The sequence below is a fragment of the Macaca mulatta genome, chromosome 1 (genome assembly GCF_049350105.2).
Source record: "Macaca mulatta isolate MMU2019108-1 chromosome 1, T2T-MMU8v2.0, whole genome shotgun sequence".
NCBI classification, from domain to species: domain Eukaryota; kingdom Metazoa; phylum Chordata; class Mammalia; order Primates; family Cercopithecidae; genus Macaca; species Macaca mulatta.
In genome coordinates, this window is record NC_133406.1 from 28,495,337 (window position 1) to 28,520,438 (window position 25,102).

The window sequence follows — 25,102 nt, forward strand, 5'->3', positions numbered from 1 at the left end:
CATATATTATTGCCCAATTTATTGTGTAAAATGACCTATGAAGTTTTCTGTCACGTTTTCATGTTTCTCAAATGTCATTTTAATTTTTAAAAAAAACTTCCATTTTTGTAGGTACAGAGTAGGTGTATATTTTTATGGGGCACATGAGATGTTTTAATACCAGCATGTAATGTGAAATACATACATCAAAGAGAATGGGGTACCCATCCCCTCAACCATGTATTTGAATTATAAACAATCCAATTACACTATTTAAAAATGTATGATTATTATTGACAGTAGTCACCCTGTCATGCTATTAAATAGTCTTATTTATTCTTTCTAACTATTGTTTTATACCCATTAGCCATCCTCACCTCCCCCATCCCACTAGCCTTTCCCAGCCTCTGGTAACCAATAAATCTCATTTTTAAGAATGTAAACACGTCTTTAAAAATTTTAAATTATGTTTCCCAAGTTATATTTTTGGGAGTTTGGTCTCCCAGGATTTCAATATTCAGGATTATGGCAGTTAGGAATGTGTCTTTTAAGATTATAGCCCAAACCCATACTTCTGATGTGGTGGTTATTGCAGTGGTCAGTATGCCAAATGATCTGTTGGTGACCTGACCTGCCTTCCCCTTAAATATCTCACTTCCTTGTATTGTTTGAGCACAGGAAGGACCTAGGTTATTAGTATGACTGCTCTTCATGGCCACATAGGAAGGGGATCTTAGGAAGGAAGCCCACCTTGGAAACCAGCCTGCATCCCACTGGTTTGGTATCCAGGGTGTTTGTATAGTGCCTTGAGGAGTCCCTTACCATAGTAGGCTTGGCACAGTTCCCAGCTCACAATTGATGTAGCAGCTGTTATTGAATGAATGGATACCCATATATGCTTTAGGTTTTTTTCAAGGAGGCTGAAGGAGGGGTTGCAGAGTCACTCCCTTGCTCCCCTCAGTAAGGTCGAGTGGGTTTAGAGAAAAATGTTTACATTTCTACCTCCTATTTCCTTCCCTTGTAGGCATCCCAGGCCCTGTGCACCTTTCTGCCTCTTGGTTCCTACAAGAAAGCGGTGGCCCAGTTTTTCCCCCAGCTCTTGATGACCCTTATGTTCCAAGTCTTCTACAGCAATGAGCTGAAACTGACACCCAGGGACAATGCTTTGTGAGATAATACTGGTTATTTCAGATTAAATAAGAGATAAGCATCCAGCTGTCAATACTTCTACCCCCTTGGGTTCATATGGGATTCTTTACAGTCCCATGTGCAGTGTGTTCATTTATTAGTTTTCTCTTCTCTGAATGGTAGAATGCATTCAGAAAAGTAACCAGCCTGAGTATCTAAAAGTTAGCTCACCTCCCCTGAGCATGTGTAGCATATAAAAAGCCATGACCACAGAACTCTGTTGATTCCTACCACACTCCCTATCAGATCAGTAAGAGACTACCACAGAAAAGACAGCAGAGCATTAAATCCAAAGTCAGATACGTTTTTGCTCTGCCATTTACTTACTTTCTGCTAGTAACCTCTCAGGGTTATTCTACATATAAGATTAAAAATGATGTGCTCAAATGTACTTTGTGAACCGTAAAGTTAATTCATGGTTGGAGATGGGATATATGGGTTTATGACTACATGCAGTTGTCTGTCCACAGAGAAGTTTGGCAATTCCTTTTTGCTCAAGAGAGTACAGTTGATTTTGCTACCCAGCAGAGAAATCTCAACCCAACTGTCTACTATTTACCCTATTCTATAAGAAGATATATATCAAAGCATCTCAACTAGATGAAAATATATCCTATTCATTTAATAGAAGAAAATGGATACCTTTAGCAAGTCATTGCATCATTGAACATCTCTTTCAAATTAATCTATCGCAAATAAGCTAGTAATAATAAACAAATAAGCTGTTCTGCGATTGATGCTAGATTTTATGTGCCACAATTTTAATTTAACCCCTATCCCATGTATTGTTAATCAGGGAAGATGAAGGACATTTAGCAATCTTTTTCCTTTGAGACATCCCCTTTCTCAAAACCTATATTCTGCCCAAGATGGGATGAAAAGGCAGGTAATGTGTATTTAGTTTTTTGAATATCACTGACATGTGATGATCTTGCTCTCTTTTGGGGCTTTAGATATGCTCAGGATGCCCTGAGAGTTCTGCTGAATTGTTCTGGACTGCAACAGGTGGATATTACTCTAACGAAGGCGAATTTCTGGGACCAGTTATCTGAAGAGCTGTGTTACTATTATGGAGTCTACTTTATTGCTAAGTAAGGACAGGGGTCTCTGTGTAGGATTCTTGGTCTCTATCCCACCTTCTCCAACTTCCTTCAATAAGCCATGAGGGAACAAAATAGGCATCTATTCCAATTTCCAGATCTCTCTTAATGATATGAGTTGCTATTTGATTTCTACTTCTTCAGTTATTTTGAAGGGTTTTTATTTGTGATTTTTTTCCTTTTTCTTGCCCTCTTACCTGATAATATAGATGCCCCATTTTCCTCCCTCCACAGAACAGGTTTCTTTTTTTACAGATACAGAAAACTAGAAGTGAGTTTGGTTTTTTCCCTCTGATTTTAGCTGATTCCTGCACTGCAGGCATCAGTTTTAAATGTGTTTCCAGTTGAAAGAGGTCCAATAAAAACCTATACTGAATAAGCCAAATAAATTTGGAAAAGAATAGTAGAAGAACACTTTTATTTTTCTTGTACTAGAAAGGGGGTTTTCTAGTTAACCCTTTAGTGAACAGCAAGTTTCTCATTGTAGGGATCAGATTTTCTGATCAAGAATCAAAATATGGGCTGTTGACAACATGACAGACTAAGACTACTTCAAGTTGCGACTGACCCAGAAACTACACTCTTTGTGGTCTATGGGGCCTTGGTGCTTTTATAACAGAATCTCATTTGCAAATAGATTTCAGGGGCACATGCTGTGTAAAAGTGTAGTACATCTGTACCCTGCAAGTTGTCACAAGCTGAATGTCACTCTAAGGATATCTAAGAAGTAACTTTGGATCTTCTTACTCAAACAAAGTGGGGTCCACAGACAAGCAGCAACAGCATCACCTGAGAGTTAAAAATTCAGAACCCATGGCCCACCTTAGACCTACTGAATCAGAATCTGTATTTTCCCAATATCCCCAGGGTGATCTGTTTGCACGTTGCAGTTTTAGAAGCATTGGTTTCGAAGACCAACCGGGAATCTTAAAATGGAAACTTTCTCATGTTATCCTTAGCCATTCTGCCCTTACTGATCTGATCCAGTCCACCATGTCAGGACAAGTGTGAGGCTGTCCACCACCCAAATGTGTTTTGGAGAATGTGAATGGCATAGTGAATCAGAGATAACCACCTCTTTTCCTGAGTAATCCAGGGCGGTCCCAAACTCTCATTGGCATTACAGCATTTAAAGAAAAAGCTTGGTCCAAAACCACAAAGATGACCTGTATGCAGCCATCTTGGACTGAGCACTAAATTTTTATTTCCTCTCCCTTTAGTCAAGAATTGGTGGGAGCTCACACTAAAATAGGGCATTCTGTTCTGTGGCAAAGGATGGGAGAGACAGGAAAGAGAAGTGACATTAAGGAAAGAGATGTTGACAGGGATCCAGTTATATATAATTCTCCAGAGTATGTGTAGAATTCATAGTGGGACTACAATTTATTTAGGGACTATTAAAGAGTATCTTTCTTTCTATCTGGGAGGTACAAAATAGAATAATGTTTTTCTCTTTGCCACTATTAGCATAGTGTTTTCTTCTTTGCTAATTCAGTGCCTTATTCTCTTTTACAGAACTCTCAGTGAATATAACTTTCCACAGTTTCCGGAGACTCTGCGTTATCTCTATAAGCTCTCAGTAGAAGGTCCTAGAAGGTCAGAAGACACTGTCATCGTAGTAATATTCCTCACCGAAGTGAGTTTTGTAGACTGTGAACAGCTGTGTTCTCATTTCCTTTTCTTACCCAAATTTAAATCAAAATTCCAGTTTCTCATATTTCTCCCTCTGAATGTTGGTCCTTACCAAGACTTAAGATCATGAACGTCCTTACCAAGACTTAAGATCATGAATGATATCTGAAGTTGGATGGGGAGAGGTGTGGGGTTAGATCTGGGTTATGGAAGAGTTGTCCCTTCAGCTTTCACCAGCAGTTGGTTTTTCTCTGTTTCTAGGGGTGTGAATTTTTACAAACACTAATTATATTTTAGTACCAGTTTATATATTTCTGCATGATTGTTAAAGTATATTGAGGGATAATTGGGTTTAATAAAGATGGTAGTTAACATCGGGGATCTAGGCAGTACTTCTGACCATCTAGGGGGAGAAAGGAACTGGCTGAGTAACTGGGTAAAATGAAGATGTAGAACCATATTACTTTGTATATGAATATTGTGCCATGTATTGTAATACTATAATGGAATCAAGCAAATTGACAAACTCTTGTTTACAAAAAATAAAGGCTTTATAACCTGAAATTATCAGAGTCAAATCTAATTTTTTTCATAAAAATAGTAATATAATAGGCATGTATTACCTAAGGTGAAGTGCCCAATATTTTCAAAATTTGAGGTGATTTCAAACATCATAATAAAATGGTTAATTAATTATGAAAAGTGTACTATTATACTATACCATCTACTTCTAAAGCTTTCAAAAGTATGCATAAATTTAACTGAACATTGCAATAGTCATCAATGATTTCAAATATGCTTAGTCTATTTTGACCTCTCATTAATTTTACTATGTGACTCATTATTTTTATTGAATTGACTATGCTTTGCCCAGTGTCTATTATTGGCTTATCAATCTCTAGTTGACTATTTATAGGTGGATTTATTTCTTTTTTTCCCCCAAAAGTTATTAGGGCACAGGTGATATTTGGTTACATGAGTAAATTCTTTAGTGGTGATTTGTGAGATTTTGGTGCACCCATCACCCAAGCAGCATACACTGTACAATATTTGTAGTCTGTTATCCCTCAGTTCTCTCCCACTCTTCCCCCCAAGTCCCCAAAGTCCATTGTATCATTCTTGTGCCTTTGCATCCTCATAGCTTAGCTCCCACATATCACATAGAATATACCATGTTTAGTTTTACATTCCTGAGTTACTTCACTTAGAATAATAGTTTCCAATCTCATCCAGGTCACTGCAAATGCTGGTAGTTCATTCCTTTTTATGGCTGAGTAGTATTCCATCATATATATACATAATCATTTCTTTATCCACTTGTTGATTGATGGCATTTGGGTTGGTTCCATGATTTTGCAATTGGGAATTGTGCTACTATAAACATGTGTGTGCAAGTTTCTTTTTCAAATAATGTCTTCTTTTCCTCTGGGTAGATATCCAGTAGTGAGATTGCTGGATCAGATGGTAGTTCTACTTTTAGTCCTTTAAGGAATCTCCACACTGTTTTCCATAGCGGCTGTACTACTTTACATTCCCACCAGCAGTGTAGAAATGTTCCCTGATCACCGCATCCACACCAACATCTACTGTTTTTTGATTCTTGATTACCATCATTCTTAGAGGAGTAAGGTGGTATTGCATTGTGGTTTTTATTTGCATTCCCTGATCATTGGTGATGTTGAGCATTTTTTCATATGTTTATTGGCCATTTGTATATCCTCTTTTGGGAATTGTCTATTTATGTGCTTAGCCCACTTTTTGATGGGATTGTTTTTTTCTTACTGATTTGTTTGAGTTCGTTGTAGACCCTGGATATTAGTCTTTTGTCAGATGTATAGATTGTGAAGATTTTCTCCCACTCTGTGGGCTGTCTGTTTACTCTGCTGACTGTTCCTTTTGTCATGCGAAAGATCTTTAGTTTAATTAGGTCCCAGCTATTTATTTTTGTTGTTGTTGCATTTGCTTTTGGGTTCTTGGTCATGAAATCCTTGTCTAAGCCAATGTCTAGAAGTTTTTTTTCCAATGTTATATTTTAGAATTTTTATAGTTTCATGTCCTAGGTTTAAGTCCTGAATCCATCTTGAGTTGATAATTGTATAAGGTGAGAAATGAGGATCCAGTTTCATTCTCCTATATGTAGCTAGCCAATTAACCCAGCACCATTTGTTGAAAAGGATGTCCTTTCCCCGCTTTATATTTTTGTTTGCTTTGTTGAAGATCAATGGGCTGTAAGTATTTGGGTTTATTTCTGAGTTCTCTCTTGTGTTCCATTGGTCTATGTGCCTATTTTTGTACCAGTACCATGCTGTTTTGGTGACTATGGCCTTATAGTATAGCTTGAAATCAGGCAATGTGATGCCTCCAGATTTGTTCTTTTTGCTTAGTCTTGCTTTGGCTATGCGGACTCTTTTTTGGTTCCATATGAATTTTAGAATTGTTTTTTTCTAGTTCTGTGAAGAATAATGGTGGATTTTGATGGGGATTGTGCTGAATTTGTAGATTATTTTTGGCAGTATGCTCATTTTCACAATGTTGATTCTACTAATCCATAAGCTTGGGATGTGTTTCCTTTTGTTTGTGTCATCTATGATTTATTTTAGCAGTGTTTTGTAGTTTTCTTTGTAGAGGTCTTTCAACTCCTTTGTTAGATATATTCCTAAGTATTTTATTTTTTTTGCAGCTATTGTAAAAGAGGTTGAGTTCTTGATTTAATTCTCTGCTTGGTCGCTATTGGTGTAGAGAAGAGCTACTGATTTATGAACATTAATCTTGTATCTGGAAACTTTGCCAAATTCTTTCATCAGTTCTAGGAGCTTTCTGGAGGAGTTATTAGGGTTTTCAAGGTAAATGATCATATCATCAGCAAACAGGAACACTTTGACTTCTTCTTTACCAATTTGGATGCCTTTCATTTCCTTCTCTTGTCTGATTGCTCTGGCTAGGACTTCAAGTACTATGTTGAAGAGGAGTGGTGAGAGTGCATTGTTCCTTGTATTGTTACAATTCTCAGAGGGAATGCTTTCGACCTTTCCCTATTCAGTATTATGTTGGCTGTGGGATTTTCATAGATGGCTTTTTTACATTAAGCTATATCCCTTCTATGCCGATTTTGCTGAGGGTTTTAATCACAAAGGGATGCTGGACTTTGCCAATTGCTTTTTCTGCATCTATTGAGATGATCGTGTGATTTTTGTTTTTAGCTCTGTTTCTGTGGTTTATCACATTTATTGACTTGCGTATGTTGAACCATCCCTGCATACCTGGTATGAAACCCACTTGATCATAGTGGATTATCTTTCTGACTTGTTGTTGAATTCATTGAGCTAGTATTTTGTTAAGGATTTTAGCATCTTTGCTCATCAAGGATATCGGTCTGTAGTTTTCTTTTTTGGTTGTGTCCTCACCTGGTTTTGGTATTAGGGTGATGCTGGCTTCATAGAATGAATTAGGGAGGGTTCCTTCTTTCTCAATCTTGTGGAATAGTGTCAAAAGGATTGGTACCAATTCTTTTTTGAATGTTTGGTAGAATTCTGCTGTGAATCCATCTGGTCCTGTACTTTTTTGTGTTGATAATTTTTTAATTACTGTTTCAATCCCTCTGCTTATTATTGGTCTGTTCAGGGTATCAAATTCTTCCTGATTTAAGCTAGGGGGTTTACATTTTTCCAGGAATTCATCCATCTTTTCTAGATTTTCTAGTTTATGTGCATAAAGGTGTTCATAGTAGCCTTGAAGGATCTTTTGTATTTCAATGGTGTCTGTTGTAATATCTCCTGTTTCATTTCTTAGTGAGGTTATTTGGATTTCCTGTCTTCTTTTCTTGGTTAATATTTCTAATCATGTATCAATTTTGTTTATCTTTACAAAGAACCAGTTTTTTGTTTTATTTACCTTTTGTATTTTTGTTTGTTTGTTTCAATTTCATTCAGTTCTGCTGTGATCTTGGTTATTTTCTTTCTTTGGCTTTGTTTGGGTTTGGCTTGTTCTTGTTTTTCTAGTTCCTTGAGGTGTGATCTTAGGTTGTCTATTTGTGCTCTTTCAGACTTTTTTATGTAGGAATTTAGGGCTATGAACTTTTCTCTTAGCACTGTCTTAGCTGTATCCCAGAGGTTTTGATAGGTTGTGTCATTATTGTAATTCAGTTCAAAAATTTTTTAAAATTTCCATCTTGATTTCATTTTTGACCCAATGCTCATTCAGGAGCAGGATTTAATTTCAATGTATTTGCATGGTTTTGAAGGTTTCTTCTGGAGTTGATTTCCAGTTTTATTTCACTGTGGTCTGGGAGAGTGCTTGATATAATTTCAGTTTTCTTAAATTTATTGAGGTTCACTTTTTGGCCTATCATATATTCTATCTTGGAAAAAGTTCCATGTGCTGTTGAATAGAATGTGTATTCTGTGGTTGTTGGATGAAATGCTCTGTATATATCTGTTAAGTCCATTTGCTCCAAGGTATAGTTTAAATTCATTGTTTCTTTGTTGACTTTGTCTTGATGACCTGTTTAGTGCTGCCAGTGGAGTATGAAGTCCCCCACTATTATTGTGTTGCTGTCTATCTCATTTTTTAGGTCTATTAGTAATTGTTTTATAAATTTGGGAGCTCTAGTATTAGGTGCAAATATGTTTAGGATTGTGATATTTTCCTGTTGGACAAGGCCTTTTACCATCATATAATGTCGCTCTTTGTCTCTTTTAACCACTGGTGCTTTAAATTTTATTTTGTCTGATATAAGAATAGCTACTCCTGCTCACTTGCAGTGTTCATTTGCATGAAATCCCCTTTTCCATGCCTTTACTTTAAGTTTATTTGAGTCCTTATGCATTAGGTTGGTCTCTTGAAGGCAGCAGATAGTTGGTTGGTGAGTTCTTATCCATTCCGCAGTTCTGTATCTTTTAAGTGGAGTGTTTAGGCCATTTACATTCAATGTTAGTGCTGAAATGTGAGGTACTATTGCATTTGTCATGCTCTTTTTTGCCTGTGTACTTGTTTTTTTGTTTTTGCTTTTTAACTTGTATTTTTGTTGTATAGGTCCTGTGTCATTTATGCTTTAAAGAGGTTCTGTTTTCATGATTTGTTTTAAGGGTTAGAGCCCCTTGTAGCAGTTCTTGTAGTGGTGGCTTGGTAATGGCAAATTCTCTCAGAATTTGTTTGTCTGAAAACAACTATATCTTTCCTTCGTATATGATGCTTAGTTTCACTGACTACAAAATTCTTGGCAGATAATTTTATTTGAGGAAGCTGAAGATAGGGCTGCAATCCCTTCTAGCTTATAGGGTTTATGCTGAGAAGTCTGCTGTTAATCTGATAGGTTTTTCTTGTTAGGGTACCTGGTGCTTCTGTCTAACAGCTCTTAAGATTCTTTCCTTCCTCTTAACTTTGGGTAACCTGATGACAATGTGCTTAGGTGAAGATCTTTTGTTGATGAATTTCCCAGATGTTCTTTGAGCTTCTTGTATCTGTATGTCTAGATTTCTAGCAAGACTGGGGAAGTTTTCCTCAATTATTCCCCCAAATGTATTTTCTGAGCTTTTAGAATTGTCTTCTTTCTCAGGAACACCAATTATTTTTAGGTTTAGTTGTTTAACATAATCCCATACTTCTTAGAGGCTTTGTTCGTATTTTCTTACTCTTTTTTTTTTTTAATTTATTTATTATTATTATACTTTAAGTTGTAGGGTACATGTGCATAATGTGCAGGTTTGTTACATATGTATACTTGTGCCATGTTGGTGTGCTGCACCCATCAACTCATCATTTACATCAGGTATAACTCCCAATGCAATCCCTCCCCCCTCCCCCCTCCCCATGATAGGCCCCTGTGTGTGATGTTCCCCTTCCTGAGTCCAAGTGATCTTATTGTTCAGTTCCCACCTATGAGTGAGAACATGCGGTGTTTGGTTTTCTGTTCTTGTGATAGTTTGATAAGAATGATGGTTTCCAGCTGCATCCATGTCCCTACAAAGGACGCAAACTCATCCTTTTTGATGGCTGCATAGTATTCCATGGTGTATATGTGCCACATTTTCTTAATCCAATCTGTCACTGATGGACATTTGGGTTGATTCCAAGTCTTTGCTATTGTGAATAGTGCTGCAATAAACATACGTGTGCATGTGTCTTTATAGCAGCATGATTTATACTCCTTTGGGTATATACCCAGTAATGGGATGGCTGGGTCATATGGTACACCTAGTTCTAGATCCTTGAGGAATCGCCATACTGTTTTCCATAATGGTTGAACTAGTTTACAATCCCACCAACAGTGTAAAAGTGTTCCTATTTCTCCACATCCTCTCCAGCACCTGTTGTTTCCTGACTTTTTAATGATCGCCATTCTAACTGGTGTGAGATGGTATCTCATTGTGGTTTTGATTTGCATTTCTCTGATGGCCAGTGATGATGAGCATTTTTTCATGTGTCTGTTGGCTGTATGAATGTCTTCTTTTGAGAAATGTCTGTTCATATCCTTTGCCCACTTTTTGATGGGGTTGTTTGTTTTTTTCTTGTAAATTTGTTTGAGTTCTTTGTAGGTTCTGGATATTAGCCCTTTGTCAGATGAGTAGATTGCAAAAATTTTCTCCCATTCTGTAGGTTGCCTGTTCACTCTGATGGTAGTTTCTTTTGCTGTGCTGAAGCTCTTTAATTTAATGAGATCCCATTTGTCAATTTTGGCTTTTGCTGCCGTTGCTTTTGGTGTTTTAGACATGAAGTCTTTGCCCATGCCTATGTCCTGAATGGTACTACCTAGGTTTTCCTCTAGGATTTTTATGGTATTAGGTCTGACATTTAAGTCTCTAATCCATCTTGAATTAATTTTCGTATAAAGAGTAAGGAAAGGATCCAGTTTCAGCTTTCTACTTATGGCTAGCCAATTTTCCCAGCACCATTTATTAAATAGGGAATCCTTTCCCCATTTCTTGTTTCTCTCAGGTTTGTCAAAGATCAGATGGCTGTAGATGTGTAGTATTATTTCTGAGGACTCTGTTCTGTTCCATTGGTCTATATCTCTGTTTTGGTACCAGTACCATGCTGTTTTGGTTACTGTAGCCTTGTAGTATAGTTTGAAGTCAGGTAGCGTGATGCCTCCAGCTTTGTTCTTTTGACTTAGGATTGTCTTGGAGATGTGGGCTCTTTTTTGGTTCCATATGAACTTTAAAGCAGTTTTTTCCAATTCTGTGAAGAAACTCATTGGTAGCTTGATGGGGATGGCATTGAATCTATAAATTACCTTGGGCAGTATGGCCATTTTCACGATATTAATTCTTCCTATCCATGAGCATGGTATGTTCTTCCATTTGTTTGTGTCCTCTTTTATTTCACTGAGCAGTGGTTTGTAGTTCTCCTTGAAGAGGTCCTTTACATCCCTTGTAAGTTGGATTCCTAGGTATTTGATTCTCTTTGAAGCAATTGTGAATGGAAGTTCATTCCTGATTTGGCTCTCTGTTTGTCTGTTACTGGTGTATAAGAATGCTTGTGATTTTTGCACATTAATTTTGTATCCTGAGACTTTGCTGAAGTTGCTTATCAGCTTAAGGAGATTTTGGGCTGAGACAATGGGGTTTTCTAAATATACAATCATGTCATCTGCAAACAGGGACAGTTGGACTTCTTCTTTTCCTAACTGAATACCCTTGATTTCTTTCTCTTGCCTAATTGCCCTAGCCAGAACTTCCAACACTATGTTGAATAGGAGTGGTGAGAGAGGGCATCCCTGTCTTGTGCCAGTTTTCAAAGGGAATTTTTCCAGTTTTTGCCCATTCAGTATGATATTGGCTGTGGGTTTGTCATAAATAGCTGTTATTATTTTGAGGTACGTTCCATCAATACCGAATTTATTGATTGTTTTTAGCATGAAGGGCTGTTGAATTTTGTCAAAAGCCTTTTCTGCATCTATTGAGATAATCATGTGGTTCTTGTCTTTGGTTCTGTTTATATGCTGGATTATGTTTATTGATTTGCGAATGTTGAACCAGCCTTGCATCCCAGGGATGAAGCCCACTTGATCATGGTGGATAATCTTTTTGATGTGTTGCTGAATCCGGTTTGCCAGTATTTTATTGAGGATTTTTGCATCGATGTTCATCAGGGATATTGGTCTAAAATTCTCTTTTTTTTGTTGTGTCTCTGCCAGGCTTTGGTATCAGGATGATGTTGGCCTCATAAAATGAGTTAGGGAGGATTCCCTCTTTTTCTATTGATTGGAATAGTTTCAGAAGGAATGGTACCAACTCCTCCTTGTACCTCTGGTAGAATTCAGCTGTGAATCCATCTGGTCCTGGACTTTTTTTGGTTGGTAGGCTATTAATTATTGCCTCAATTTCAGAGCCTGCTATTGGTCTGTTCAGGGATTCAACTTCTTCCTGGTTTAGTCTTGGAAGAGTGTAAGTGTCCAGGAAATTATCCATTTCTTCTAGATTTTCCAGTTTATTTGCGTAGAGGTGTTTATGGTATTCTCTGATGGTAGTTTGTATTTCTGTGGGGTCGGTGGTGATATCCCCTTTATCATTTTTAATTGCATCGATTTGATTCTTCTCTCTTTTCTTCTTTATTAGTCTTGCTAGTGGTCTGTCAATTTTGTTGATCTTTTCAAAAAACCAACTCCTGGATTCATTGATTTTTTGGAGAGTTTTTTGTGTCTCTATCTCCTTCAGTTCTGCTCTGATCTTAGTTATTTCTAGCCTTCTGCTAGCTTTCGAATGTGTTTGCTCTTGCTTCTCTAGTTCTTTTAATTGTGATGTTAGAGTGTCAATTTTAGATCTTTCCTGCTTTCTCTTGTGGGCATTTAGTGCTATAAATTTCCCTCTACACACTGCTTTAAATGTGTCCCAGAGATTCTGGTATGTTGTATCTTTGTTCTCATTGGTTTCAAAGAACATCTTTATTTCTGCCTTCATTTCGTTATGTACCCAGTAGTCATTCAGGAGCAGGTTGTTCAGTTTCCATGTAGTTGAGCGGTTTTGATTGAGTTTCTTAGTCCTGAGTTCTAGTTTGATTGCACTGTGGTCTGAGAGACAGTTTGTTATAATTTCTGTTCTTGTACATTTGCTGAGGAGTGCTTTACTTCCAATTACGTGGTCGATTTTGGAGTAAGTACAATGTGGTGCTGAGAAGAATGTATATTCTGTTGATTTGGGGTGGAGAGTTCTATAGATGTCTATTAGGTCTGCTTGCTGCAGAGATGAGTTCAATTCCTGGATATCCTTGTTAACTTTCTGTCTCGTTGATCTGTCTAATGTTGACAGTGGAGTGTTGAAGTCTCCCATTATTATTGTATGGGAGTCTAAGTCTCTTTGTAAGTCTCTAAGGACTTGCTTTATGAATCTGGGTGCTCCTGTATTGGGTGCATATATATTTAGGATAGTTAGCTCTTCCTGTTGAATTGATCCCTTTACCATTATGTAATGGCCTTCTTTGTCTCTTTTGATCTTTGATGGTTTAAAGTCTGTTTTATCAGAGACTAGTATTGCAACCCCCGCTTTTTTTTGTTCTCCATTTGCTTGGTGAATCTTCCTCCATCCCTTTATTTTGAGCCTATGTATGTCTCTGTGTGTGAGATGGGTCTCCTGAATACAGCAGACTGATGGGTCTTGACTCTTTATCCAGTTTGCCAGTCTGTGTCTTTTAATTGGAGCATTTAGTCCATTTACATTTAAGGTTAAGATTGTTATGTGTGAACTTGATCCTGCCATTATGATATTAACTGGTTATTTTGCTCGTTAGTTGATGCAGTTTCTTCCTAGCCTCGATGGTCTTTACATTTTGGCATGTTTTTGCAATGGCTGGTACCGGTTGTTCCTTTCCATGTTTAGTGCTTCCTTCAGGGTCTCTTGTAAGGCAGGCCTAGTGGTGACAAAATCTCTAAGCATTTGCTTATCTGTAAAGGATTTTATTTCTCCTTCACTTATGAAACTTAGTTTGGCTGGATATGAAATTCTGGGTTTAAAATTCTTTTCTTTAAGAATGTTGAATATTGGCCCCCACTCTCTTCTGGCTTGGAGAGTTTCTGCCGAGAGATCTGCTGTTAGTCTGATGGGCTTCCCTTTGTGGGTAACCCGACCTTTCTCTCTGGCTGCCCTTAAGATTTTTTCCTTCATTTCAACTTTGGTGAATCTGGCAATTATGTGTCTTGGAGTTGCTCTTCTCGAGGAGTATCTTTGTGGCGTTCTCTGTATTTCCTGGATTTGAATGTTGGCCTGCCCTACTAGGTTGGGGAAGTTCTCCTGGATGATATCCTGAAGAGTGTTTTCCAACTTGGTTCCATTTTCCCCCTCACTTTCAGGCACCCCAATCAGACGTAGATTTGGTCTTTTTACATAATCCCATACTTCTTGCAGGCTTTGTTCATTTCTTTTTCTTCTTTTTTCTTTTGGTTTCTCTTCTCGCTTCATTTCATTCATTTGATCCTCAAGCGCAGATACTCTTTCTTCCAGTTGATCGAGTCGGTTACTGAAGCTTGTGCATTTGTCACGTATTTCTCGTGTCATGGTTTTCATCTCTTTCATTTCGTTTATGACCTTCTCTGCATTAATTACTCTAGCCATCAATTCTTCCACTTTTTTTTCAAGATTTTTAGTTTCTTTACGCTGGGTACGTAATTCCTCCTTTAGCTCTGAGAAATTTGATGGACTGAAGCCTTCTTCTCTCATCTCGTCAAAGTCATTCTCCATCCAGCTTTGATCCGTTGCTGGCGATGAGCTGCGCTCCTTTGCCGGGGGAGATGCGCTCTTATTTTTTGAATTTCCAGCTTTTCTGCCCTGCTTTTTCCCCATCTTTGTGGTTTTATCTGCCTCTGGTCTTTGATGATGGTGATGTACTGATGGGGTTTTGGTGTAGGTGTCCTTCCTGTTTGATAGTTTTCCTTCTAACAGTCAGGACCCTCAGCTGTAGGTCTGTTGGAGATTGCTTGAGGTCCACTCCAGACCCTGTTTGCCTGGGTATCAGCAGCAGAGGCTGCAGAAGATAGAATATTTCTGAACAGCGAGTGTACCTGTCTGATTCTTGCTTTGGAAGCTTCCTCTCAGGGGTGTACTCCACCCTGTGAGGTGTGGGGTGTCAGACTGCCCCTAGTGGGGGATGTCTCCCAGTTAGGCTACTCAGGGGTCAGGGACCCACTTGAGCAGGGAGTCTGTCCCTTCTCAGATCTCAACCTCCGTGTTGGGAGATCCACTGCTCTCTTCAAAGCTGTCAGACAGAGTCGTTTGCGTCTGCAGAGGTTTCGGCCATGTTTGTTATTGCCCTGTCCCCAGAGGTGGAGTCTACAGAGACAGGCAGGTTTCCTTGAGCTGCTGTGAGCTCCACCCAGTTCGAGCTTCCCAGCAGCTTTGTTTACCTACTTAAGCCTCAGCAATGGCGGGTGCCCCTCCCCCAGCCTCGCTGCTGCCTTGCCGGTAGATCACAGACTGCTGTGCTAGCAATGAGGGAGGCTCCGTGGGTGTGGGACCCTCCCGGCCAGGTGTGGGATATGATCTCCTGGTGTGCCTGTTTGCTTAAAGCGCAGTATTGGGGTGGGAGTTACCCGATTTTCCAGGTGTTGTGTGTCTCAGTTCCCCTGGCTAGGAAAAGGGATTCCCTTCGCCCTTGCGCTTCCCAGGTGAGGCAATGCCTCGCCCTGCTTCAGCTCTCACTGGTCGGGCTGCAGCAGCTGACCAGCACCGATCGTCCGGCACTCCCCAGTGAGATGAACCCAGTACCTCAGTTGAAAATGCAGAAATCACCAGTCTTCTGTGTTGCTCGCGCTGGGAGTTGGAGACTGGAGCTGTTTCTATTCGGCCATCTTGCTCCGCCCCCACCTTTCTTACTCTTTTTGTCTTTGTTGGATTGGGTTAATTTGAAGACCTTGTCTTTGAGCTCTGAATTGTTTTCTTCTACTTGTTCAGTTCTATTGCTGAGACTTTCTGGAGCGTTTTGCATTTCTAAAAGTGTCTCTGAAAATTTTCCGAAATTTTTATTGTTTTTTCTTTAAGCTATATATTTCCTTGAATATTTTTCCCTTCACTTCTTGTATCATTTTTTGGATTTCCTTGCACTGGGCTTTGCCTTTCTCTGGTCCCTCCTGATTAGCTTAATAACCAACCTCCTGAATTCTTTTCCAGGAAAATCAGGGATTTCTTCTTGGTTTGGAATCATTGCTGGTGAACTAGTATTATTTTTGAGGGGTGTCAATGAACCTTGTTTTGTGATATTCCCAGGTTTGGTTTTCTGGTTCCTTCTCATTTGGGTAGGCTCTGTCAGAGGGAAGGTCTAGGGCTGAAGGTTGTTATTCAAATTTTTTTGTCCAACAGGGTGTTCCCTTGATATAGTACTCTTCCCCTTTTCCTGTATATGTGGCTTCCTATGAGTCAAACTGCAGTGATTGTTGTCTCTTTTCTGGGTCTAGCCACCCCGTGACTATACCAGCGTCTGGGCTGGTACTGGAGGTTGTCTACACAGAGTCCTGTAATGTGAACCATTTATGGGTCTCTCAGAAGTGGATAACAATGCCTATTCCAGTGGAGGTGGTAGAGGGTGCAATGGACTCTGTGAGGATCCTTAGCTTTGGTGGTTTAATGCTCTGTTTTTGTGCTGGTTGGCATCCTGGCAGGAGATGGTGATTTCCAGAAAGCATCAGCTATAGTAGTGTGGAGGGGGACAGGTGGTGGGTGGAGCCCTAGAACTCCCAAGATTATATGCCATTTGTCTTCTGCTTTCAGGGTGGGTAGGGAAGGATCATCAGGTGGGGGTGGGGCTAAGTGTGTCTGGGCTTAGAGTCCCCTTGCGTGGGTCTTGCCGTGGCTGCTGTGGGGGATGGGAGTGAGAGTCCCAAGTCACTGGAGTTGTGTACCTATGAGGATTATGGCTGCCTCTGCTGAGTCATGCAGGTTGTCAGGGAAGTGGGGGAAAGTGGCAGTCACAGGCTTCACCCAGCTTCCACACAAACTAAAGGGGCGGTCTCACTCCCATCATGTCCCCTGCAACAGCCCTGAGTCTGTTTCCAGGCAGAGGGCAAGGCAGGCTTGAAAACTTGCCCAAGGCTTTTCACCTCCCAGCTGCAAAAGAAAAAGGCTTTAGTTCCTCCGCTGCCTGTGAAGTCTAAGTCTGCAAGTCAGATTCACGCCCTCTCCTGAGTTCTGGCCAAGAGGCTTCTTGCTCTATTCAAATTGTTACAAAGTTCAGCTCGAGAATTCCTTCTCCCTGCATAGTTTTACCCCCTGCTCCTCTGGCCAGGATGGATGGATCCTCCTTCTGATGGATCTCTTCCTGATGGATCCCTGTGGTGCCAGGCAGGAATGGGCTGCTTGGGGACCCAGTGAACTCCCCAGGGCCTTTCTGCTACTTCCCCTAACCCCTATATTTCACTTGGCTCAGCTCTCTGACTTGACTCAGCTTCAGGTAAAGTCAGAAACTTCTCCAGCAAACAGACCTTCAGCTTCTCCAGTCAGGTTGTGTGTTCGAGAGAGGACTGTCTCCCTTTCTTACTTCCACTGTTGGGGCACTCACAGTATTTGGGCTTTCTTCCGGGTCCTGCAGGAGCGTCTACTTCCTTCAGAGGGTCTGTGGGTCCTCTCAGGATTACTGGTTTGTCCTTACAATCAATCTGGAGCTAAAATACACAATGCAGCCTCTGCATGCTGCTCTGCTGGAGCTGCAATCTAATCCTGCTTCCCATCTGCCATGATCTCTCCTAGTCACCAGGTGGGTTTATCTCTGAGCACTCTGTTCTGTTCTATTGGTCAATATGTCTGTTTTCATACCAGGACCATACTGTTTTGACTACTATAGCTTTGTAATATATTTTGAAATCAGGAAGTGTAGTATTCCAACTTTGTTTTTCCAAGATTGTTTTGACTATTTGGGGTGTTCATTGGTCTCATACAAACCTTATTTTTTTTCTACTTCTGTAAAACAAGCCATTGGACTCTTGAGAAAGATTACATTGAATGTGTAAATAACTTTGGGTGGTATAGACATTTTTATTTTTTTGAGACAGGTCTCACTCTGTTTCCCAGGCTGGAGTGCAGTCACACGATCTTGACTTACTGCAACCTTGTCCTCTAGGCTCAAGCAATCCTTCCACCTTAGCCTCCAGAGTAGCTGGGACTACAGGTGCGTGCCACCATGCTTGGCTAATTTTTGTATTTTTAGTAGAGATGGATTTTGGGTTTCACCATGTTGCCCAGGTTGATCTCAAACTCCTGAGCTCAAGTGATCCACCCAACTTGGCTTCCCAAAGTGCTGGGATTACAGGCATGAGCCATCATGCCTGGCCAGTATAGACATTTTAACACTTTTAACTCTTTCAATATATGAACACTGGATATCTTTCCATTTATGTGTGTCTTCAATTTCCTTCATCGGCATTTTATAGTTTTCAGTGTACAAGTCTTTAACATCCTTGGTTAAATATATTCCTAAATATTCTAATTTTTATAGCTATTGTAAATAGAATTGTTTTCTTAATTTTTTTTATATAGTTTATTGTTAGTGTATAGAAATGCAACTGACTTTTGTATGTTGATTTTGAATTCTGCAGCTTTACTGAATTTATTACATCCAAGAGGCATTTTATGGAGTCATTAGGGCTTTCTATATATACAAGATCATGTCATCTGCAAAGACAGAACATTTTACTTCTTCCTTTCTGATTTGGATGACTTGTGTTTCTTGTCTGAATGTCTGTCCAGGACTTAATATTCATTAACAAATTATTGAAGCTATATTTTAATACATTTGTCTTTTAACTTTTACATTAGAGTTAAATGTGATTTACACACCACCATCCCATATTAAAATATTCTAATTTTGACTATATATTTATCTTTCAAAGTGAGTTTTATACATTCACATATTTTAATGTTGTTACTCAGTGTCCTTTTATTTCAAATTGAAGAACTCCCTTTAGCATTTCTTGCAAGTTAGGTCTCATGGTTGTAAACTCCCTCAGTTTTTGTTTGTCTGGGGATGTCTTTATCTCTACTTAATTCTGAAGGACAACTTTGTCAGGTATAGTATTCTTAGTTGTCAGGTTTTTTCTTTGAATATACCCCACTCCCTCAGTTGTGAGGTTTCTGTTATCTGCTGATAGCCTTATGCTAGTTTCTTTGTGTGTGAGAAGTCTCTTTGCCTTTGCTGCTTTCAAGATTCTTTTTTTTTTTTTTGACTTTTAATAATTAGATTATAATGTGTCTCAGATAGTTCTTCTTTGAGTTGATCTTCCTTGGAGTCTTGAGCTTTATGAATCTGGATGTTTATAACCCTCACAAGATTCAGTTTTCAGCCAGAATTTCTTTAAATGTTTTCTCTCTGTCTCTCTGCTCCTTCCTCCCTCCCCCCACCTCTTTCTTCCTTCTCTCTCCTCCCCCAATTTCTGGAACTCCCATAATTTAAACATTCAGATATTTAATAGTGTCCCTTACATCCCTGTCTTTACTCTCTTTCATTCTTTTATTATTATTATTATTATTATTATTATTATTATGGCTAATTTCAAATGACTTGTCTTCAAGTTTGCTAATTCTTTCTTGTGTGTGATCAAGTCTGCTATCAAAGTTCTCAATTGAATTCTTCAGCCTATTGTTATAATCTTCAGCTCCAGGATTTCTGTTTTGTTATTTTTTATGGTTTCTTTTTTTAATTAAGTGTATCTTTCTGTTCATGCATTGCTTTTCTAATTTTATTTAGTTGTCTATCAGTGTTTTCTTGCATCTCATTGAGCTTCTTTAAGATGATTATTTTGACCTCTTTGTCAGGCAGTTTGTAGATCTCCATTTTTTGTGGTCAACTACTGGAGCTTTGTAAGTTTTCTTTTGTGATGTCATATTTGCCTCATTCTTCATTATCTGTATAGCTTTGCATTGGTTTCATGCATTTGAAAATGTAAACACTTTTTCCCACTTTTACAGAGTGGCTTTGGCAGGTAAACACCTTTTCCTTTTCATGCCTGGGCTAATGAGATTACCTCCAGAATTGTGGTTGGGTGGAGTTGGAGCTAGGGCACCTGGCTGCTCCTGGGACTTGTGGTTGGCTGGTCTGTTACCATGGTTCAAGAAGGTGTGCCTCTTCTCTGGTTCCTGAGTGAACTGGCCTACCTCTAGGACCTTGATCAGTAGTGTTGTCTCTGGAATCAAGGTCCACTACAGGGTGCAGAAACAACAGACCTATTACCAAGTACAAAGATTGGTGTAGCTCCCTTTGGGTCTATGAGAGGGCTCCTATTGTGTAAGTGGGTGGGTCCCAGGGCAGGACTGGCTCCAGACCATGACTAGCAAGGATAGAACCCAGTCACAAGGCTGCTTCAGTGTTTACAGCCAGAACATGGTCTGCAGGATAGGTATGTTCCTAAGCTGGTCACTAGACAGGAAGAACTGCTCCCAAACTGCAGCTAAAAGGGGCTGGAGTCAAGGTACAGGACCTTTCCAGGATCTGCTGTGGGTCCAAAGTTAGCAGTCCAGCCTGCAAAATCACATATAGGCTTGTCTTTTGGCAGCTTTCTCAGCAGGCAGGACAGCTCTCAGGCCACTGCTGAGAAGATATAGAGATGAGTTACAGGGCTGTTTCAGGGCACAAAGACATAACCAAGGTCAGCAGGCCTGTTACCCTGGTTTCCTTGGTGGATGGTTTTGGTGGGAGAACCAACACCAAATGTAACTGTAGCCAAGTCTGCAGAGAGACCAGGTCATTTCTAGGTTTAGAACCAGGACCACAGTCAGCAAGCCTACCATCCAAGTATTGATTTACAGTCTCAAAACAGCTCTCCTTAATTTTAGAATCCACCATGTTTTTGCAACCTTCTACATAAACCCAAATAATCTCCAGCAAGGTACTTTTGCTTGGGAATGACTGCAAAATTATTGCTTCTCTGGGGGATAATCGTGGTGAATAATATTCCATTCTTGCTTTATTATGGATTTTCATAGAAATGCTTCTATTTCACTATTAAGATGGTTAATTTTTATTGGAAATACACTGTTATTAGCCATTGTTCTATTCATAGTTACATTTGAAATGTTAAATTTTATTGACTTTGATAGTGAAAAATATAATTTTTTACATATCTTATTAATACTATATAATAGTCACAGATAGCCTAACATTAAAACTATCATTGTAATATTCTACAAACTCGATATAGCTGGGACTTGACTTATTAGAATTTTATTAAAAATTTTTATATCTTACTCAGAGGTGATTTTGTTCTGTAGTTACTTATTATGTGTTGTCTCTCTCATATTTTTGTGTGAGATTTACATTCAATTGTAAAAATCAATTCAGTAATTTTAAATACTCCTCTGCACAATGGAATTACTTATGAATCTTGCAAATCATCTATTTCTTAAAATTTTGGAAGAAGCCTGTGGTTAAAATCATCTGCTGTGATCCACACATATTTTAGTACTATGTTGCCATAGAAATGAATGAGAAGCCACACACCTGTAGTCACAGCTACTCAGGATACTGAGACAGAAGGATCACTTGAAGCCAGGAGTTTGAGGCTGTCGTGAGCTGTGATTGTGCTTGTGAATAACCAGTGCATTCCAGCTTGGGCAACATAGCAAGACCTTATCTATTTTTTAAAAAGAATGAGAAAGATCTCTTTGTACTGATGCAGAGTAATTTCCAGGAGATGTTGTTAAGTAAAAATAAAACAAACTGCAGAGCAGCACAGATGCTACCTTTTGCATAAGAGAGAAAAAGAAATGTATTATACACTATAGAAGTATATAAAATGTAGACTTATTCTTTGGGAAATATATACATATGCACACATTAAATACATGTTTTATATATTATATATAATTCTATATAGTTTTATTATATATTATAAACTATAAGGATTTTAAAATATGTACTTGCCTTTTGGAGAGAAAACGAAAAGATAAACTAGATATTAAAGAAACTGGTTACTTTAAACGACATGGGAGTAAAAGGGAAGAATGGACAGGGATGGGAATGAGACTCTCCAAGTACCCCTTCTTGTGTAGTTTTGACTCATAAAGTTATTGTTGAAAGAATAAAATTAAATCAAGAAGTAGAAAAAAGCCAAATTTCCTGTAATCCCAGCACTTTGGGAGGCCGAGGCGGGCGGATCAGGAGGTCAAGAGATTGAGACCATCCTAGCTAACACGGTGAAACCCCGTCTCTACTACAAAAATACAAAAAACTAGCTGGGCGTGGTGGCAGGCGCCTGTAGTCCCAGCTATTCGGGAGGCTGAGGCAGGAGAATGGCGGGAACCCAGGAGGCGGAGCTTGCAGTGAGCCGAGATCGCGCCACTGCACTCCAGCCTGGGCGACAGAGCAAGACTCCGTCTCAAAAAAAAAAAAAAAGAAAAAGAAAAAAAGAAAAAAGCCAAATTTAAACTCATGCAAATGAATTTATTTGTATACCAAATTAATAACCACACAGATAATTATTCCATGCAGCTTATGAACATAGTGCTTTGATTTAGATATGTTCCAAGAATGAAAATATGTATAAAGAAATATTCACTTTTAGTCAGAAGGTTTATTGGTATTGTATATTGATATTATCATTTTAAGACTAAGGTATGTATTATTTATCAGAAAGCAAATAAGTAAATATATTAATCCTATTAAACACCAGGGTTTTCCAAGTAAAAGGAAGGCAATAAAAACATGAAGCTGCAAAAAGGTAATATAAACTCTTATGTTAGCTTTGAACTAAAATATCAACATTATTAGTATAAACTCACGATTTAAAGAATAACTATTTCCAAGCTCCGAGTAAAAGCCAAGAAAACATGATATTCTGACAGCCAGTCGTACTTTAGCATCGACTTCTAATGGTTTCTAAGTGCTATTACTCACCAAAAGGATGTCTCCTTGATAAAATGGCTGGTTTCAGAGGTCAAGAAAAATAGATGAGTCAGGGACATCTAATTTTTCCACAACCCAAAGAAGAGCTAAAGGCCCATGGGGCCATATCAAAAGGACACAAGAGTCAACTCAAAGTGGCTTCTACTAGCCAACTTAGAGTATCAAAATAAATAGTACCTAAATAATTGTAACATTTTTCCCCTTTTTTAAATTATTATACTTTAAGTTCTGGGGTACATGTGCAGATGTGCAGTTTTGTTAAATAGGTATACACGTGCCATGGTGGTTTGCTGCACCCATCAACCCATCACCTACATTAGGTATATCTCCTAATGTTATCCCTCCCCTAGCTCCCCACTCCCTGAGAGGCCCCAGTGTGTGATGTTCCCCTCCCTATGTCCATGTGTTCTCATTGTTCAACTCCCACTTATGAGTGAGAACATGCGGTGTTTGGTTTTCTGTTCTTGTGATAGTTTGCCGAGAATGATGGTTTCCTGCTTTATCCATGTCCCTGCAAAGGACATGAACTCGTCCATTTTTATGGCTGCATAGTATTCCATGGTGGATATGTGCCACATTTTCTTTATCCAGTCTATTACTGATGGACATTTGGGTTGGTTCCAAGTCTTTGTTATTGTGAATAGTGGCACAATAAACATATGTGTGCATGTGTCTTTAGAGTAGAATGACTTATAATCCTTTGGGTATATACCCAGTAATGGGATTGCTGGGTCAAATGGTAATTCTAGTTCTAGATTCTTGGGAAATCACCAGTCTTCCATAATGGTTGAACTAATTTACACTCCCACCAACAGTGTAAAAGTGTTCCTATTTCTCCACATCCTCTCCATCATCTGTTTTTTCCTGACTTTTTAATGATCACCATTCTAACTAGTGTGAGATGGTATCTGACTGTGGTTTTGATTTGCATTTCTCTAATGACCAGTGATGATGAGCATTTTTTCATATGTCTGTTGGCTGCATAAATGTCTTCTTTTGAGAAGTGTCTGTTCATATTATTTGCCCACTTTTTCATGAGGTTGTTTTTTTCTTGTAAATTTGTTCAAGTTCTTTGTAGATTCTGGATGTTAACCCTTTGTCAGATGGATAGACTGCAAAAATTTTCTCCCATTCTGAAGGTTGCCGGTTCACTCTGATGATAGTTTCTTTTGCTGTGCAGAAGCTCTTTAGTTTAACTGATCCCATTTGTCAATTTTGGCTTTTGTTACCATTGCTTTTGGTGTTTTAAACATGAAGCTTTGCCCATGCGTACATCCTGAATGGTGCCGCCCAGGTTTTCTTCTAGGATTTTTAGTAACATTGAGGTTTTTTTTTTATTTCATGAATCTTTGGTGGTTCTCAAAATGAGAGAATGAGAAGACAGACAGAGACAGGAATAGAGACAGACAGAGAGACAGATGCCAGCCACTAAATGTAGAAGGAATGCTAGAAGTGGCAAATCACAATTTCCGCAAGCCCTAATTTGATAACTAAATCCAGAAAAATCATCAATAGATGTTAAAACAATTAAGTGAAAAGTTGTTGGAGAATGGAATATTCACATAACACCAAATTACCATGCTATAGATTACTTACTGGAATCTCAAAGGGAAAATATGACTTTACATTTTTATGTGTGGTTATCACTCAAAAAGAATTACCCTTGATCCTGTTGGGAAATAACACATTGATTATTACCAGTTTCCCATTATTTTTCGTCTGTTTCAATGATCTAGTTTTCCTTGACTTATGTTTGGAGATTTATATTTTTCCAGAAAATAATTTATTTCACTCAGAATTTCAAATTACTGCCATAATCACTGGGTCTCTACTAGATGGGCATATTAAAGTCACCAAGAAATATTTTTTAAGTATATAAGCCAAGGTCTGCCATCAGAAAACCTACTAGGATGAAGCCCAGACATGTGTAATGTATAAAAGCTGCCGGCAGAAGATCCTGCGCTCATCCTTGCCTAAGAACTACTAATGCAGATAGTCTTTTAAAATTTTTTATCTACTCCACACTTTTTTTCTCACTGCTCATTTTTTCTTTTTTGTACAATGTTGATGAAAAATCTGTTTATCTTAATAGGATTTTTTTTCCTGTGCAAAAGGCAATAGGCTTATTCTATTGTTTTTCTGTTTCCTAATACAATGATTTCTGCCTTTATTATTTTCTTACACCAGCTTTCTTTAGTACTGTTTTCTATTTTGTGATATTGTTTCTCTTAATTTCAGGATATAAATAATTTATGTTAACATTTCTTTTTAAGTAAAATATTTAAAGTCAAATTATGCATTTACTTCCAACTATAGTATAAATATATGTTATGTATAATTTTTATTGTTTTTTATTTTGTTGTCATCCTTATTGAGTGTTTGAGTTCCTC

At 38.6% G+C, this 25,102-nt stretch overlaps 1 protein-coding gene across 1 annotated transcript in view; it reads left to right on the forward strand.

Annotated features, from left to right (window-relative positions):
- MROH9 (maestro heat like repeat family member 9) overlaps positions 1–25,102 on the forward strand; it is a 128,354-nt gene that overhangs the window by 49,273 nt on the left and 53,979 nt on the right. Inside the window, exons 12-14 of the mRNA XM_077988826.1 lie at positions 1,004–1,146; positions 2,121–2,258; positions 3,783–3,903. Coding sequence (XP_077844952.1) covers positions 1,004–1,146; positions 2,121–2,258; positions 3,783–3,903 — 402 coding nt within the window. The remainder of the gene's footprint in view (positions 1–1,003; positions 1,147–2,120; positions 2,259–3,782; positions 3,904–25,102) is intronic.